The 18163-nt window shown below is 38.3% G+C and overlaps 1 protein-coding gene across 2 annotated transcripts in view; it reads right to left on the bottom strand.

Moving 5' to 3' along the window:
• Nucleotides 1-1502: 1502 nt before the first annotated feature.
• The window catches only part of LOC106883920 (uncharacterized), a 23347-nt gene continuing 6686 nt past the window's right edge, over nt 1503-18163 (bottom strand). For both annotated transcript variants that reach the window (XM_089353599.1, XM_089353598.1), the window contains exons 2-5: nt 10505-10881; nt 7726-7899; nt 5243-5422; nt 1503-1646 (exon numbers count right to left, since the gene is read on the bottom strand). In XM_089353599.1, the coding sequence (XP_089209725.1) occupies nt 1518-1646; nt 5243-5422; nt 7726-7899; nt 10505-10687 (666 nt within the window). In that variant the 5' untranslated portion in view covers nt 10688-10881 and the 3' untranslated portion in view covers nt 1503-1517. The remainder of the gene's footprint in view (nt 1647-5242; nt 5423-7725; nt 7900-10504; nt 10882-18163) is intronic.

Below are 18163 nucleotides of genomic sequence, written 5' to 3'. Positions count from 1 at the left end.
ACATGTTCAGATAACGTCGATTTGATGGAGAGAATGAGCAAATGTGTGGTACTCTTTTACTTGTTTCAGTCATTTGACTGCGGCCATGCTGGAGCACCACCTTTAGTCAAGCAAATCGACCCCAGGACTTATTATTTGTAAGCCTAGTACTTATTCTATAGGTCTCTTTTGCCGAACCGCTAATTTACGGGGACGTAAACAAACCAGCATCGGTTGTCAAGCGATGTTGGGGGACAAACACACAGAAATACACACATATATATATACATATACATATATACGACGGGCTTCTTTTAGTTTCCGTCTACCAAATCCACTCACAAGGATTTGGTCGGCTCGAGGCTATAGTAGAAGACACTTGCCCAAGGTGCCACACAGTGGAACTGAACCCGGAACCATGTGGTTGGTAAGCAAGCTACTTACCATGCAGCTACTCCTGCGCCTACATACGTTTGATCCCAATAAACAAATCATTTGTGCAGGTCGTTCGGCAAAATCTGAACGCTCATACGTCACCTTCGACAGGAGAGTCCATCATATATATATATATATATATATGTATGTATGTATGTATGTATATATATATACACACACATGTATACATACATATATATATACATATATATATATATATATATATATATATATATAATATATATATATATATATATAATATATATATATATATATACATATATACATATATATATATATATAAACATATATATATATATATATAAACATATATATATATATATATATAAACACATATATACATATATATAAACACATATATACATATATATAAACACATATATACATATATATAAACACATATATACATATATATAAACACATATATAGATATATATATATATATATATATATATATATATATATATATATATATATACATACATATATATATACATATATATAAGTTCAAAAAAAGACAAAAAAAACAATAACAAAAAGCAACAACGCGAGGACGTGATACGGATAGTGTTACTAGACGCTCGGGAAAGGAAAGATATATATATATATATATATATATATATATATATATATATATATATATATATATATATACACGAGTAAGTGGACAAGCGAAAACAAAGGGCACTTAACACATTTAGTAGGTGTTACATGTATTATCTAAAACAGTTTGATTCGGTTCCGTGTTACTTCTAGTTTCGCAGGTCCCTAACGGGAGCCCGACTCCTTCAGGCTTCTCGTCTTTCCAGAAGCCTGAAGGTGTCGGGTTCCCGTTAGGGGGCTGCGAAACTTGAAGTAGCATGGAATCACGTGCTACTGGAGATTTCTTTTCCTTCTGTGGACTTTTCCCTTTCTCCTTTCCGACGAAGAACTATGCTCGAAACGTCAAAACTTTCTCTTTTCAACCTAATACATTTCTTGTATACGTCCTCTTCTTGTCCGTTAATTTTATTCGTTTATTTGAATTGTGTGCGCGCGTGTGTGTTTGTGTGTGTGTGTGTGTGTGTGTGTGTGTGTGTGTCTTATATAATATTATATATTACCTTCTTCATTGTGGCGTCGTAGGACTCAATTCCTTCATTACCCTGTAGTATATTCAATACGATGGCTATGGTGCTATTGTATTCATAAAATAAAGCTACGTTCGACATCTGGAGATGAGAAAAATAGTTGTGACGTTGGCAATGGCCCGTGGAAATAACATGTAATCGATAAGTAAGAATAGCATGCAAGATCTTTATAGTTATATGCAAACATTTCACACAAAAATTGGATATATATATACACACATATAAATATACCTATACATGCATACATGTATGTATGTATGTATGTATGTATGTTTGTATGTAGAGAAGGCGCCTGACTTAGTGGTTAGGATATTCGGCTCACTATCGTAAGGTCATGAGTTCGGTTCCCGGTGATGCTTTGTGTCCTTCAACATGATACTTTATTTCACGCTACTCCAGTGCGCTCAGCTGGCAAAAAATTAGTTGCACCGGTAATTCAAAGGGCCAGCCTTAACACATTCTGTGTCATGTTGAGTCTCCCTATATGAAGGGTACAAGTGTTTGTGGAGTGCTCAGTCACTTGCACGGGAATTTCACGAGCAGGCTGTTGCGTTTCCCGGATCAACTGGAGTGCCAGTATACACCTTCTATTTTTTAATTATTATAAATATTCCACTGAGGAGGGAGCCGGTTTCCAACAAAGCTACAAGACCCCATCTTTGGGATGTAGTTAACACAGACAAATTCGCATTTGGAACTTGAGAAAAGTCTTACATATTTTTACTGTTCCACTCACAGATTGCATTTGTAATGTACGAATTAGTCAGTCGATTTCGCTTTCTGAAAATCCCAGTTTATCCAGATTCTTCTTTAAAGCATTTACTAACAAAACCTAGTACTCTAATTATTATTGGTATGAATATGAATTCATAGTCTGGATATAGAAGCTGGAGGTTTTGAAGCAGATGTCCATAGTTTTCCTCTCTTTCTTTGATTTTCAAAGAGATATTTATATCTGCAGGGCACCTGACCTCTATGACGGTACATACTTTTGCCCATCTGTCCCAAACAACAATATCCGGCTTGTCATGTTTATATTTGACAGACGTTTTGATGGGAATATTCCACCTGTATTCTTTGAGTTGGTGTTTATGAATGCATTCCATAGCAGAAGGATTTTCTAGGTTTATTTCAGGACAGTCTTTTTTGCAGATGGCATTGTAAACTGTTATAGGAACAACATCGTGCCGCATAGGGAGGTAGTACCGTGACGACATTTTAGGACAGCTGCTAATCACATGTGTGACGTCGTCCACAGAAACATAACATGTGTGTATGTATGTATGTATGTATGAATGTATGTATGTATGTATGTATGTATATGACGAGAGATAATGAACGGGAAACTGGCATGTTTTATACATTCAGTCGAATTCTTATAAAAAGATAATTTCCTGATGTATTCTGACTTCTATAATATACTGCTTTTTGATGATTCAACCCCAATATGATACAGTATATGCGATGAGGGGGAATTTTAAAAATTTTAATTGTCAAAATTCTATCCCTGATATTCGCCAAAGTCTTTTATATGCCCACATCTCAAAGACTTCTAATCTACTTGGCAATACAGTTGTTAATGTGAAGGAGGCGAGCTGGCAGAATCGTTAGCACGACCAATAAAACGCTTAGCAGCACTACGTCCGTCTTTACGTTCTGAGTTCAAATTCCCCCGAGGTCTACTTTGCTTAATATTCCTTCAGGCTTGCCCTCACCACGAGATTACTGGCCTTGCCCCCAAAATTGAAACTAATATAGTTGTTAATGCCTTTATCTTAACTCCATGCAGTAAAGTAAACCACACACGCAACACTTTGATATTTTTCCGGTTTCGATATTGATATTTCTTGATGCTAGCATGTTTGACATTCTTTCGAATGGTTTCCTGGTTACCTTAACCTACAACAGACTTTTGCTTTCTGACTATTAAACATCCATTATGCAGCGAATGTGGAGGCGCAATGGCCCAGTGGTTAGGGCAGCGGACTCGTGGTCATAGGATCGCGGTTTCGAATCCCAGACCGGGCATTGTGAGTGTTTATTGAGCAAAAACACGTAAAGCTCCACGAGGCTCCGGCAGGAGATGGTGGCGAACCCTGCTGTACTCTTCCACCACAACTATCTCTCACTCTTACTTCCTGTTTCTGTTGTGCTTGTAATTCAAAGGGTCAGCCTTGTCACACTGTGTCACGCTGAATATCCCCGAGAACTACATTAAGGGTACACGTGTCTGTGGAGTGCTCAGCCACTTGAACGTTAATTTCACGAGCAGGCTGTTCCGTTGATCGGATCAACTGGAACCCTCGATGTCGTAAGCGACGGAGTGCCAACAATGCAGTGAATAAATTGTTTTAACCGATTTTTAGCTGGAAATTCCTCAATAAATGGTATTGGAAATGTTTGAAGGAATGCACCTGCTTCGAATTCTTATTCAAACTAGCAAAAGACTTTAACAGAACAATAATTTCCGAGAGACGAAAATTATGCTTTCTTCAACCAAATGGTTGTATGACTGACGAATTCATGCTTATAATTTTTTACATTGTCCAGCTATTTTTGGAATATACTTCCAGATTCTCAAACTGTTCCGCTACCACCACCCTGGTGTGGTCTTTTACATCGTTGTCGGAAGGATAAAAGGTAAATCAGTCTTTCATCATCCCTGCAGGAACTCTTAAGAATAAATGTGCGCCTGTGGGGGTGTATATGGGTGTATATGCTTGTGTGTGTGTGTGTGTGCGTTTGTCTGTGTTTGTGTGTGTGTATGTGCGTGTGTAAGTGTGTGTGTATGTACGTAAGTATGTATGCGTGTATGTATACATAAGTACATGTATGTATATGTTTATATGTATGTAATATATCGATAAACGTGTAGTGTATCAAATTAAAATATCTAAGATAATGTTGATAGTCCAAACAATCTCTGTTTTAATTAATTTACTGGGGAGTAGGCTAATCTAAGAGATTACAGGATAATTAGAGGATCAGCTACGATCTGTAGAGCTACAAACACACATTTCCTTCTTAAATGTTTTTTCTTCTTAAATCCTTTCTCGAATTTGTCTGTTGAACATTAACAGGTGATTGACGTGTGGTTAACAGGTTCGCACCGCGATCAGGTGGCTCTCGATCCATCCTGCTTTTTCGTATATTGGACAAAGTCTCTTCTAAGAAAGTCTCAGTCAAGTCTTGTGAGGGATTTTCGGTTGATGGAAAGTCCTTAGTCAACTGTAAGTTAGAATGGACGATGCTTGGCTTTGTGCGAGAGACTAAATTTATCACTTGATTTAACATCACTGCTACCTGGCCCTCAGTTGCTTTCAACGCACTGCACTTTGTTGCAAGCATGTTAGCCATCTCTCCAGTTTGCATATAACATTATACCACCCTTCTCACAGTTTCTAAGGGCCCTAAAAGTTACGAGTGCAAAGATATGGTAACACCAGTGTTATCCATGTGTAAGAGCCCAATGCTAACCAATTGATGCTGTGGCTTGCTGTCAATAGATTCATCTAAAGGTCCTAGCACATTACTTTGTTAAGGGACAGACAATGATGTTAATATGACCCTACATAAGTGCCGCTCTTCTTCCTATTATTAACCAAGGGTTAAAAACAAAATGTCAGTACTTTTGTATATGCAAGTGCATTTGCCAAATGATAAATATTCATACTTACAATATTGCTGTACGCACCGGACAGAGAGCTATTTTCTGACCAGTTCTTCAATGCTGCATTCAATTCAGCCAAGAAGTATTCCATCGACTTTATTAATTTCGGAATTAGCGAAAACATATTGTCAACTTTTAACAAATCCAGCGAGCTCAAAACTACATTCTCTTCGAATATATCTCTGCACTAGAAATATAGGGAGAGGGAATACAAGTGATTGTACTACCAACGTCATATAAAAATATATGGTACGAGATCATAATATAAGGTGTAAGGTATTGCCAGAGAAGCGTGACTAGGGAATGGAGACTTCACATGGGTGCACAAAGTGTGGGGGTGGGAAATGCAGTGACTGGTGATATACATATAAAAGAGGTGAGGATCGAAATCCTTCGAAGGGATGTCAAACACCAAGTCTACCGGTACAATCCGAGCAGTCTTGTTTTAAATAGACACGACTCCTAGAATAATCACACATTATAAATTAGTAAGAGCACAATACCCATGTAATTCTAAAGTTAACGTTTTTCTTTATTAAGTTCTCGTTTTTTCTTGTACTACTGACGAGTACTCTTTGACAACTCAGATTCTTAAAATGAATTTATTGTCTTTCTGTACGAAACGATCGTCTAGCGAAGTGAATAAATAGTTCATCCCATATTAACATCTAATCTCCACCAATAATGAAAAATATCATTGAATTTTTCGAACATCGTTCTATAACTAAAGTCATATACATAATATATTTATATAACTTTTCATATCTACGCCATTTTACAGCAGTAAATCCAAAATAAAATATGAAGAATCAACGTTAGAAAACTTTTGGAAATTACTCCAATTAGAGAACGAAACCTCGTTTTCTACTATAACCTCGGGCCGACCAAAGCCTTGGGAGTGGAGTTGGTAGACGGAAACTGAAAGAAGCCCGTCGTATATATGTATATATGTGTGTTTGTGTGTCTGTGTTTATCCCCCCCCCAACATCGCTTGACAACAGATGCTGGTGTGTTTACGTTCCGTAACTTAGCGGTTCGGCAAAAGAGACTGATAGAATAAGTACTAGGCTTGTAAAGAATAAGTCATGAGGTTGATTTGTTCGACTAAAGGCGGTGCTCCAGCATGGCTGCAGTCAAATGACTGAAACAAGTGAAAGAAAGTACATATATCTACGTATGTATATGCAAACTTACACACACGCACACACACACGCACACTCACACACACACACACACACACACACATGTATATATATATATATATATATATATATATATATATATATATGTATGTATATATAGGTGTAAAATGGTTGAATGTAGATTCGTCCTTTAATTCGCTGTGTGGTAAGAAGTTTGCTCCCCAACTACATGGTTTCATGTACAAGAAACGATTCATACTTCGAAATTTCAAGCATGACCCACCCACCGACTCAGCCATCCCTCCAACCTGGGTAAGTTTTAGGGTTGTAAATTATATGAACATTATGATTTACATGTATATTATGCATTAAAGACATGAGAATTTACGCTGGATTACCTATCACAATTTTAAATGCATAACACATATCAATCACATTACATAATTCACAGGAAAAACATGTCTGTGAACTTATGACCCCATAGAAAAGGTTTGGTGTCAAAAATCTATGAACTGCAAAAATAATAATCCACTCTTACTAAAACAAGAACAAAATGAATTTGCACGTGTGTAGATAGATAGATAGATAGATAGATAGATAGATAGATAGATAGATAGATAGATGGATGGATGGATAGATAGATAGATAGATACATACATACATACATACATACATACATACATACATACATACATACATATATTTGTTGTTGGCACTCCGTCGCTTACGACGTCGAGGGTTCCAGTCGATCCGATCAACGAAACAGCCTGCTCGTGAAATTAACGTGCAAGTGGCTGAGCACTCCACAGACACGTGTATCCTTAATGTAGTTCTCGGGGATATTCAGCGTGACACAGTGTGGCAAGGCTGACCCTTTGAAATACAGCTACAACAGAAACAGGAAAAAAGAGTGAGAGAAAGTTGTGGTGGAAGAGTACAGCAGGGTTCGCCACCATCCTCTGCCGGAGCCTCGTGGAGCTTTAGATGTTTTCGCTCAATAAACACTCACAACGCCCGGTCTGGGAATCGAAACCGCGATCCTATGACCGCGAATCCACTGCCCTAACCACTGGGCCATTGCGTCTCCACACATACATACATACATACATACACACATAAAGGCAGGCAGGTAGATAGGCAGACAGAAAAACAGACAAAGAAACAGACATACAGACAGACAGATAGATAGATAGAGAGAAGGATAGAAGTATATGTGTTTGTGCATATGTGCATATGTTCGAATGCGCGTGTGTGAGTGTGTGCATGCGTATGTATGTGTATGTGTGCGCGCATGTACGTAATGCAAGATAAAAAATTTGGTCATTCTATTAATAAGAACTCGTCTTACCGAAAGTAAGCGTCTCATTTCAGCTAGGTCGACATTTCCATTCATCAATATTTTTTCCAAGATGATTTTCCGTAAAGAAGTCATACACTCCACTTTTTCTTGGTACGTCATTTTCGGCTCGACCGCTATGGAACTTGATGACATTATTTCTTCTAGTATTCCCCAACTGTCAGTCTAAATAGATTGTACAAAATGAATCTAAAATCCCTTAGAAATCATTTATGAATTCAACATTACGATAAGTAAATATAATCCTTTCTACCATAGACACAAGGCCTGAAATTTGGGGGTGGGGAGGGAGCTAGTCGATTAGATCGACCCAGTACGCAACTGGTACTTAATTTATCGAGCCCGAAAGGATGAAAGACAAAGTTGACCTCGGCGGAATTTGAACTCAGAACGTAAAGACAGACGAAATGACGGTAAGCATTTTCCCCGGCGTGCTATCGTTTCTGCTAACCCTCCGCCTTCATACGTAAATATAATGAGATCGATAAAATGAATATCAGGTTAGGTTCTGGCGTCAACATAATTGACTTATACTCCTGAAGGTGTAGTTACGAGGAAATGTCTGAAACTAGAAAAAGAATTACTGCATATATTTTATGATGTCGAGGATTTGTTAATTACCTATGGGACCATAATTCCAATGTTAGCTACTTGTGTTTAGGCAATATCTCTTCAAACATCACACACTGCAGTATATGGACACACCTGCACAATTCGCAACACAGAGCCTAATCCTACCAACTGCCTACAGGAAGAATCCTACCTCTGAAAGGCTGTAGTTTTTATATCTACCTTCATGCTCCAGCATAGCCGCAGCCCTATGATTGAAACCATTAAAAGAATAAAAGAATCTGATGGCATCACAAATACTATATTACTATAGCATTAATTTAGGCCCTATCCACTACTGTTCCTCCCTCCACCCTCCACAATGTGAACTTATTCTTTTCCCACTTTTTATAAAGACAGCTCCTCGCCACCAGCTCCTCGCCACCAGCTCCTGCTCCATAGATATTTCCAACTACCTCTTTCCACTCTCATTACGAACAGGAATTCCATATTTTCCTACTACATTTTCTACATTATCATTTCCCACTCACGCATACAAATTACCTAACACCGCCGCATAACCACTTTCCCCTACCCTATCCACACACTCTGACAGTCCCTTCCAGAAATCCTCTACTTCTTCTTCACTCCCTGCACCATATGCACTAAAAAAACACTCACATCTCTCCTCTCCACATTATCTAAATCCACATTAACCTTGAAGACACTTCCCTCCACTCAACCACACTCTCCTTCACATGCTCACTCACCAGCAATGCCACTCCCTCATGAGCCCTCCCCTTTCCCACTATCGGCACACCTCCAGTCACATCACCAAGCAGGTACTCTCCCTTACCTTTCCTCTTAGTTTCGCTCAGTGCCAGCACATCCATCCTTCTCCTATCTCTCTCATCTTTACCTCACTTGTGCTACACCCACGCACATTCCATGACCCTAGTACTAGGGTAAGATTAGTTGTCAACCTTGCCCCCTTGACCCCTTGTCTTTTTAGGAATATGAAATTACTAAGTGGAGTGGATTCCCACTCCCTTCACTTCCGCCCCTTTTAGCCGCCTCTTACGCCAAACAGGAAATACGGCGACTGCATTCTACCGGTCCCACACCACCAGTCACGGTAGGGTGCTAGTTAACTCATAGCTGGCACCCTTATAAGGTGATACCACTCCGGGCTAAGTGTAGAACTGAGAAGAATAGTGGCTAAGAGGTGGTTCCACAGTCCTCAAACCATGAAACCAGGACCCCACGGTCCCACTATCGAGCACAGAAAATGAGCTACGAAAATAACTTAGAGTAGTCGTTATCGTGTATTTGAACCATATATACGACAGGCTTCTTTGAGTTTCCGTCTACCAAATCCACTCACAAGGCTTTGGTCGGCCCGAGGCTATAGTAGAAAACACTTGCCCAAGATGCCACGCAGTAGGACTGAACCCGGGACCATGTGGTTGGTAAGCAAGCTACTTACCACACAGCCACTCCTATATATATATATATATTCTATATATATATATATATATATATATATATATATATATATATATATATTCTGTTGCTTATTTCAGTCATTTTGAATGCGGCCATACTGGAGCACTGCCTTTAGTCGAACAATTCGACTCGGGGACTTATTCATTGGAAGCTTAATACTTATTTTATCGGTGTCTTTTGCCGAACCGCTAAGTTACGGAGACGTAAACATACCAACATTGGTTTTCAAGCGATGGTAGGGGGGACAGACACACACACACACAAATTTATACACACACATATACATATACATACATATATATATATATATACATATATATATATATATATATATATATATATATATATATATACATATATATATATATATATATATATATAACGGGCTTCTTTCTGTTTCCGTCTACTAAATCCACTCACAAGGCCTTGGTCGGCCCGCGGCTATAGTAGAAGACACTTGCCCAAGGTGCCACGCAGTGGGACTGAACCCGGAACTATGTGGTTGGTAAACAAGCTACTTACCATACACCCATTCCTGCGATAGACACCTACGTACATACATACATACAAATATATATTTATACATATCTACTTTTCGTACAGACATGCACACACTTCAATATTCTTCTTGTTCTCTCTCTCCTCCTCCTCCTCCTCCTCATCATCATTATCATAAACAACAACAGTACAGAAAAATAATTCAAAGCAAACTTACTTCTACGCTGGGTGGTCTGCCGTTCCTAATAGAGACCTGCGATGGTTCAACACTAATACTTATTTCCTGTACGCCATATTCATCCTCTCGTGATTCCGTTATTTTCGACTCAACGGTAGAATAATTTTTAATAACATTCTTATCAATGTTTATATCGTGGAAATTATCTATAATGGAGTTCATTCTGCTACGTTATACTTTTTACTTTTCAATGATATTTTATCATCCCTTACTTAAAAATATTCCATTAAATCCTTTCTATTTTCCTCTTCCAGTTTTTATTTTTCCATGTTTTTTTTTTGTTGTTGTTTTGTTCTTTTTTCTTTGAATAACTATAAACAACTGAGCTGATAGTTCGAATCGTGGCGAAATCAGGACTGTAATTGGTAGATAAGAACAAGAAAGATTAAATGTTAGGAAAGAAAGATAAATTTATAATACATAATGTGCATAAGGCATCATACAGGCAAAGACATACATATACTACGGCACTCACTCGATTACGACGACGTAGGTTCCAGTTGATCCAATCAACGGACAGCCTGCTCGTGAAATTAACGTGCAAGTGGCAGAGCACTCTACAGATACGTGTACCCTTAACGTAGTTCTCGGGGATATTCAGCGTGACAAGGCTGACCCTTTGAAATACAGGTACAACAGAAACAGGAAGAAAGAGTGAGAGAAAGTTGTGGTGAAAGAGTACAGCAGGGTTCACCATCATCCCTTGCCGGAGCCTCGTGGAGTTTTAAATGTTTTCGCTCAGTAAATACTCACAACGCCCGGTCTGGGAATCGAAACCGCGATCCTATAGCCACAAGTCCGCTGCCCTAACCACTGGGCCATTGCACCTCCGCACATACATATACTAATACACATTTCAACAAGTACAAGCAAATATATGCGTGCGCACACACACACACACACATACACATGTATATGTGTCTTTCCATTTTAATTATTAGAATTATTGCCATAATGGAGGGGTTTTTTTTCTGACAAGGAAACAAATATCCATCGTTCGAATTTCGATAAGAAGAATGTTGAACAGTCATATTTTAAACTTTAGAGATGTCTTGCATATCTTTTTACTGTCCAACTTACACGTTACATCTATAAAATCCATCTTAGGTAGTCATTTCTTTTTACTAAAAACCACAAATTTGACCTGATCCCGATGTCCTTCTCGTACTTGACGGGATAGCCGTAGCCGAGTTGACGCTGCTGGCGCCCGCCACCGGTCGGCAAAAACGTCATAGATATATATGTATATGTATATGTATATATATGTGTGTGTGTGTGTGTTTATGTATTACTACATATATGCATGGGTGGAGGCGCAATGGCCCAGTGGTTAGGGCAGCGGACTCGCAGTCATAGGATCGCAATTTCGATTCCCAGACCGAGCGTTGTGAGTGTTTATTGAGCGAAAACACTTAAAGCTCCACGAGGCTCCGGCAGGGAATGCTGGATGGCGAACCCTGCTGTACTCTTACTCCACAACTTTTTCTCACTCTTACTTCCTGTTTCTGTTGTGCCTGTAATTCAAAGGGTCAGCCTTGTCACACTGTGTCACGCTGAATATCCCCGAGAACTACGTTAAGGGTACACGTGTCTGTGGAATGCTCAGCCACTTGCACGTTAATTTCACGAGCAGGCTGTTCCGTTGATCGGATCAACTGGAACCCTCGATGTCGTAAGCGACGGAGTGCCAACAACAACATATATGCATGTAAATGTACATATCAACGGCTTTTCTTGTTTGTTGTAGAGGACCTGGATCTCTTCCTCGGGAGAGATTCTGTCCAATGTATCATAGAATGTTTATGAAGGAGCCTAGCAGTTGTCCCTACATATAATCTCCCCTCTTTATGATACTAGTGTCGTCCAGGCTAAAGGTCAGGTCAATTTGTCTAGTAATCAACAACTTCAACCACCTCGCTTTCAAAATGCAAAGAAGCAGTAGTCATGCCATCCAAACACTAGCAATCTAACAATTCCTTGACTAGAACTGCTTCTTTATAAGGCGGCGAGCTGGCAGAATCGTTAGCACGCCGGACGAATTGCTTAGCGGTATTTCGTCTGCCGTTACGTTCTGAGTTCAAACTCTGTCGAGGTCGACTTTGCCTTTCATCCTTTCGGAGTCGACAAATTCAGTACCAGTGAAACTCTGGACTTGATGTAATCGACTAGTCCCCTTCCCACAAATTTCAGGCCATGTGGCTATGGTAGAAAAGAACTGCTTCTTTATCAATTCAGAAAAACTAGAGACGGTCTCGATTGAATTTGAACTCAGAACACAGTTCGTTAGAAGAAAAACTAGTACAAATCAATTTGACCTAATGCCTCTGCCAGTACACCACATCAATGCTACCCTTTAACCGTTTTATATTTATTGTGTGTTTTCACTGCACCAACGAGCACAGGTTTATGTACAGTGTTTTGTTTTAATTTTATTTTTACTGCACTGAAAGTACCCTGTGTGTATGAAGTTATTTTGAAGTTTTGAGCCCTGTACCCAGTTCTTTTTTTATCATTCTCAAGGCACTTATTATTGCAAGGATTTCTATTTCAGCCCCTACCCGTCATTTTCCGGTTATCTCTATTTTCAGGTCCTTATATTTGGATTTCTCCATTTCTTTGAGAGAAGCATAATCTGTTGGGACTCAGATCTAATTTTAATATATATATAAGTTGCATTTGATTTGTACTTATAAATTGTTATATATACTTATATTTCAGTTTTTAATATTATCTATTTAAAATCAAGCGGCGAGCAAGCGGTTTTGTCAGCACGCTGGGAAAATTGTTTGGAGGTATTTCCGCCGAAGGTGACCTTGCCTTTCATCCTTTCAGAATCGATAAAATAAGTATCAGTTGAGTAGTGGACTCGATGTTATCGACTTCCTCCTCCCCGAAATTGCTAGCCTTGTGCCAAAATTTGAAATCAATATTATTTATTTAAAATAAATCAGTGAACTGGCTGAATCGTTAGCACACGGTGCAAAATGTTTAACTCTATTCTGTCCGTCTTTGCGTCATGAGTTCAAATTCTGCCGAGGTTGACTTTGTTTTCATCCCCTTTCTGGTTCGATAAAATAAGTACCAGTCAAGCACTGGGGTTGATGCAATCAACTAGCCCCCTCCTCCAAAATTTCAAATTTTGTGCCTGTAGTAGAAAGGAATATTATTTATTTAAAACAGATCTTTTACAATAATATAAATATATTTTTCTATCATAGGCACAAGGCTCGAAATTTTGGGAGACGGTGAGAGCCAGTCGATTAGATCGACCTCAGTTCGCAACTGGTATTTAATTTATCGACCCCGAAAGGGTGAAAGGTAAAGTGGACCTCGGCGGAATTTGAATATATCGTTTGAGGATTCATTTGTTATGTCGTTATTTAAATAATTTGGTAAGTACTAGTTGAAGCTTGTATAGACTATATATCGATCAGAAGAGATTTTTTCTTGATGTTCTGTGACAAAAGAGATCAGGCTCCCTTGATGTCTTTGTCTACAGGTTTTGAGGACCTTTATTAGTATTAGCCTACCATCTCTTCCATAACTTTCGGTGTATGTAGATCCCAATTTTGTAAATTTACTTGGTTGAAACTTGGCAACCAAAGACTATGTCGTAAATTGTTTATTCTCTCTGGCCCCGTATTCTGGAGTTACATATGTGTTCTGCTTCATTATATACTTTTGGCGGTTTCTTTTTTCTTTTAATTTTTTTTTTTCTTTAGGTGGGGCAGATTTGATAATGCTGACCAAGACTGGACCGCCAGAGACTAAAAAGCTTTCTAAATTTTATCCGCTTCCACATACACTGTAGCGATTGTGGTCTAGACCCGTTTCGTGTTATTCAGTAGTTTCAGTTGCGAAAGCTTTGATTCTGTACTACAATCAAGAATTTATCATCATCATCATCATCATCATTATTATTATTATTATTATTATTATTATTATTATTATTATTTATTATTATTATTGTTATTATTATTATTAGTAGTAGTAGTAGTATGTTTATTATTAATATCATCATCATCGTTATCATCATCATCGTTATCTTCATAATCTTTACTATGATATATAGCGATATATGTAATACAGCACATACATGTGTGTGTGTGTGTGTGTGTGTGTGTGTGTGTGTGTGTGTGTGTGTGTGTGTGTGTGTGCGTGTGTGTGCGTGTGGGAAACCTTTAACTTTTATCTCTCACTTTTTTCAGTCATTCGGTTGTGGCCATGATGAAGCATCGCCTTCAGAGATTTAATCGAACAAATCAACCCCCCAGTATATACTTTTAACATTTACATGTGTGTGGGAGGGAGAGGGTATTCGATAGGCTTCCACATTGTTTCCATCAACCAAATCCACCGGTCCGAGGCTATAGTAGAAGACATTTGCCCTAAGTACCTCGCAGTGGAACTGAACCCCAAAGGACATGGTTGCAAGGCGAGCTTCATAACCACACAATCATACGCCATATGCCAGTCAAGTGTTTTATAAAAGCTTTTCTTTTCAGAATACAGTCCGATTACGAACAAAACAACAATGCTTCTTTGAGTCACATCACTTCCAGGATCTGTGAATACGAAAGTGTATATTTACATATCTATCAGTGTGTGAGGTTATTCGGCATTGTGTCTACGCAAATGTCTTTGCACGTGTATTATTAGTAACCGGGTGTGTTCAAGTCTAATTACATATGTGTATACGTCTTTTCTGTATGTATATATGATGGTGTGTATATATTCCTTTTAAGGACTTGTATTTAGAATATTTAGAATACTTTTGAAATTTTTTCTTTGTATCCGTCAGACAGTTTCTTTTGTTCTTTTATGGAAAACCCAGCTTTTGATGACATTCGTGTAAAATGGTTGTTACCGTTGCCCTCAGCACTTATGGTAATATTTAAAAATTATAAATGTATAGATAGGATACAATAGCCGGAGGTTTAGATGTATGTTTGTATGTAGCCATGGATGTACGTATATAATTATATGTCTGCTTATGTACTCATGTATGTATATATGTGTGAGTGTTTTGTGTTTGTGTGTTTGTGCATGTGTATGTATGTGTGCTTGTACATGTGTATGTAAGTGTGTGTATGTGTGTGTGTGCATTTGTGTGTGCGTGTGTACTCTTCTTGATTAGTGAGTGTCAAGAAACATGTCTCTTTCAATGGATGTAAGACATCAGCTAAACGAGAATTCGCCGCCATTTCCTTTCAGTTTGATGTTTCTCCTTTATTTTTTTTTTTTGCTCCGTCCCCTACTCTCATACAAAAATAATGACAAAAATAATAAAAATGAGCAAGCACCAGAACTTATGATGTCGTTATATACTCCCTTCTATTAAGTAAAGTGTTCGGCAACTCTCAACAAAAAAAAGAAGGCTTGAAATTTTCAAAATATATTTATAAGCACTAAATAAGGATTGTTATGAAAATATGTAAACTATATATGAAATATTTACTTCTTGCAACGAAAATTGTATCCGAATTGGGTAAATTTACGCCGGCCTGAAAATTACTATAACAAAACAATTTTCAGGGGTAATAGTTGTTTGTTGAAACGGAAGGTTGTGGATTTTTTTCTTATCGAAGTACGATAAATTGAAAAGAGTTCTTTATATTTAACGGTAGACTACTAGGGTTGCCGGGTATGCGAATAAGAATACAAAAGTTAGGGAATGGAGTGGATAAGATCCGGGTTACATATGCTTCATAGCGAGCGGAACCTCGGAAGTGGTAAATATCCAAGTGAGGTGTGTACCAGAGGCTACTCTTCAGGCCAAGGATATCTTGATTAAATGAAAGTTTACATTGTCGCCAGAAGGTTCGTGTTAACACATGGAAGATTCAATCAGAATGTGTCGTGCATACATGTTTTTATGTGTGCATGTATATATGTATGTTATGTATGTATTTATGCATGCATGTATGTATGTATAATGTAGGTAGGTAGGTAGGTAGGTAGGTAGGTAGGTAGGATTCACAAAAAAACAACAGATGAAGACAGGTGGTGTAAACAACAGATGGATCTATTAGTATAACGCTCGGTAATTGAGAAAGTCTTTAACATTTCGAGCCTACGCTCTTCCACAGAAAGGAACACAGAAAGAAACAAAGAGAGAAACAAGGAGAGAAAAAAATGTGTGTAGTGGTCAGCGATCTATCATGATTGTATGTATTTATGTATGCATGTATGCATGTAAATATCTATATCTGTATGTCATGTATGTATGCATGCATATATGTATGCATGTTTGTATGTGTGTGTATGTATGTTTGTACGTATATAGATGCATGTATATAATCCCTACAAGGTATTGAAACATCGGGTCGTTGATCACTAAACCGGAAATACCACTAACACTGCTTGATGAAGGTTTTCATATATCTTGAAGGATGAAAATCGATGCCTATCAAATACCGGACTCTCTAACGACTCTACCTGGGTCATTTCATGCATTTTGCTGTATTTCTGTGGCTGGATTATTGCAAAAATGACTTAATTTATTTATGTAATAAACTACATCGGATTATAATAAACTTTTGTAAAATATAGCTAGATTTAGCAGATATTTAGAATGTAGACCAGTGGCTGCTATATTTATTAAATGTGTCCAGCACATACTCTTACTCTTTTACTCTTTTACTTGTTTCAGTCATGTGACTGCAGCCATGCTGGAGCACCGCCTTTAGTCGAGCAAATCGACCCCAGGACTTATTCTTTGTAAGCCTAGTACTTATTCTATTGGTCTATCTTTGCCGAACCGCTAGGTTACGGGGACGTAAACATACCAGCATCGGTTGTCAAGCGATGTTGGGGGTATAAACACAGACACAAAAAACACACATATATATACATATATATGACGGGCTTCTTTCAGTCTCCGTCGACCAAATCCACTCCCAAGGCTTTGGTCGGCCCGAGGTTATAGTAGAAGACACTTGCCCAAGGTGCCACGCAGTGGGACTGAACCCGGAACCATGTGTTCGGTAAGCAAGCTACTTACCACACAGCCACTCCTGCGCCTATCTCCATATTACTTTCACTTCACCTATTTGATCTTCAATTGCTAATTTGTTAGACTTGCGATAGTCTTTAAAGCATTAGTGTATATATGTATATAAGTTTGTTATTTACGATTGCATATGAATGTATACATACAGACACACACACACACACACACACACACACACACACACACACACACACACACACACACACACAAAGCTACACATAGACAGACATACATATATCTAAATACATAGATTGGTATCTATGTGTATTAGCACGTACATCTGTGTGTGTATGTGCGCGCGTGTCTGAGTGTGTGTGTGTGTGTGTGTGTGTGTGTGTGTGTGTGTGTGTGTGTGTGTGTGTGCGGGCGCGTGTGTGTATGCGCTCGTATGTGTGTGTAGATATACGTGTGGATATAAGCATATAGACTTGCGCTGTTTACATTTTTGCAAACCATTTTGTATTCTCATGAATTATTCAAAGACAGCTTTGAAAAAAATCCTGGGGCGAGAAACAGATTTATAAAACTGTGAACTTGATATTAATACGGAAATATATTTTACATTATTTCCTAAAAGATTGAACAGTTTTTGTAATATTTGATTCCCCTGCACTAGAAACAAGCAT

The sequence above is a fragment of the Octopus bimaculoides genome, chromosome 6 (genome assembly GCF_046866305.1).
Source record: "Octopus bimaculoides isolate indiv1 chromosome 6, ASM4686630v1, whole genome shotgun sequence".
Taxonomy (NCBI): Eukaryota; Metazoa; Mollusca; class Cephalopoda; order Octopoda; family Octopodidae; genus Octopus; species Octopus bimaculoides.
Note: the sequence above shows the minus strand (reverse complement) of the source record. Positions and strands in the feature narration are given on the sequence as shown.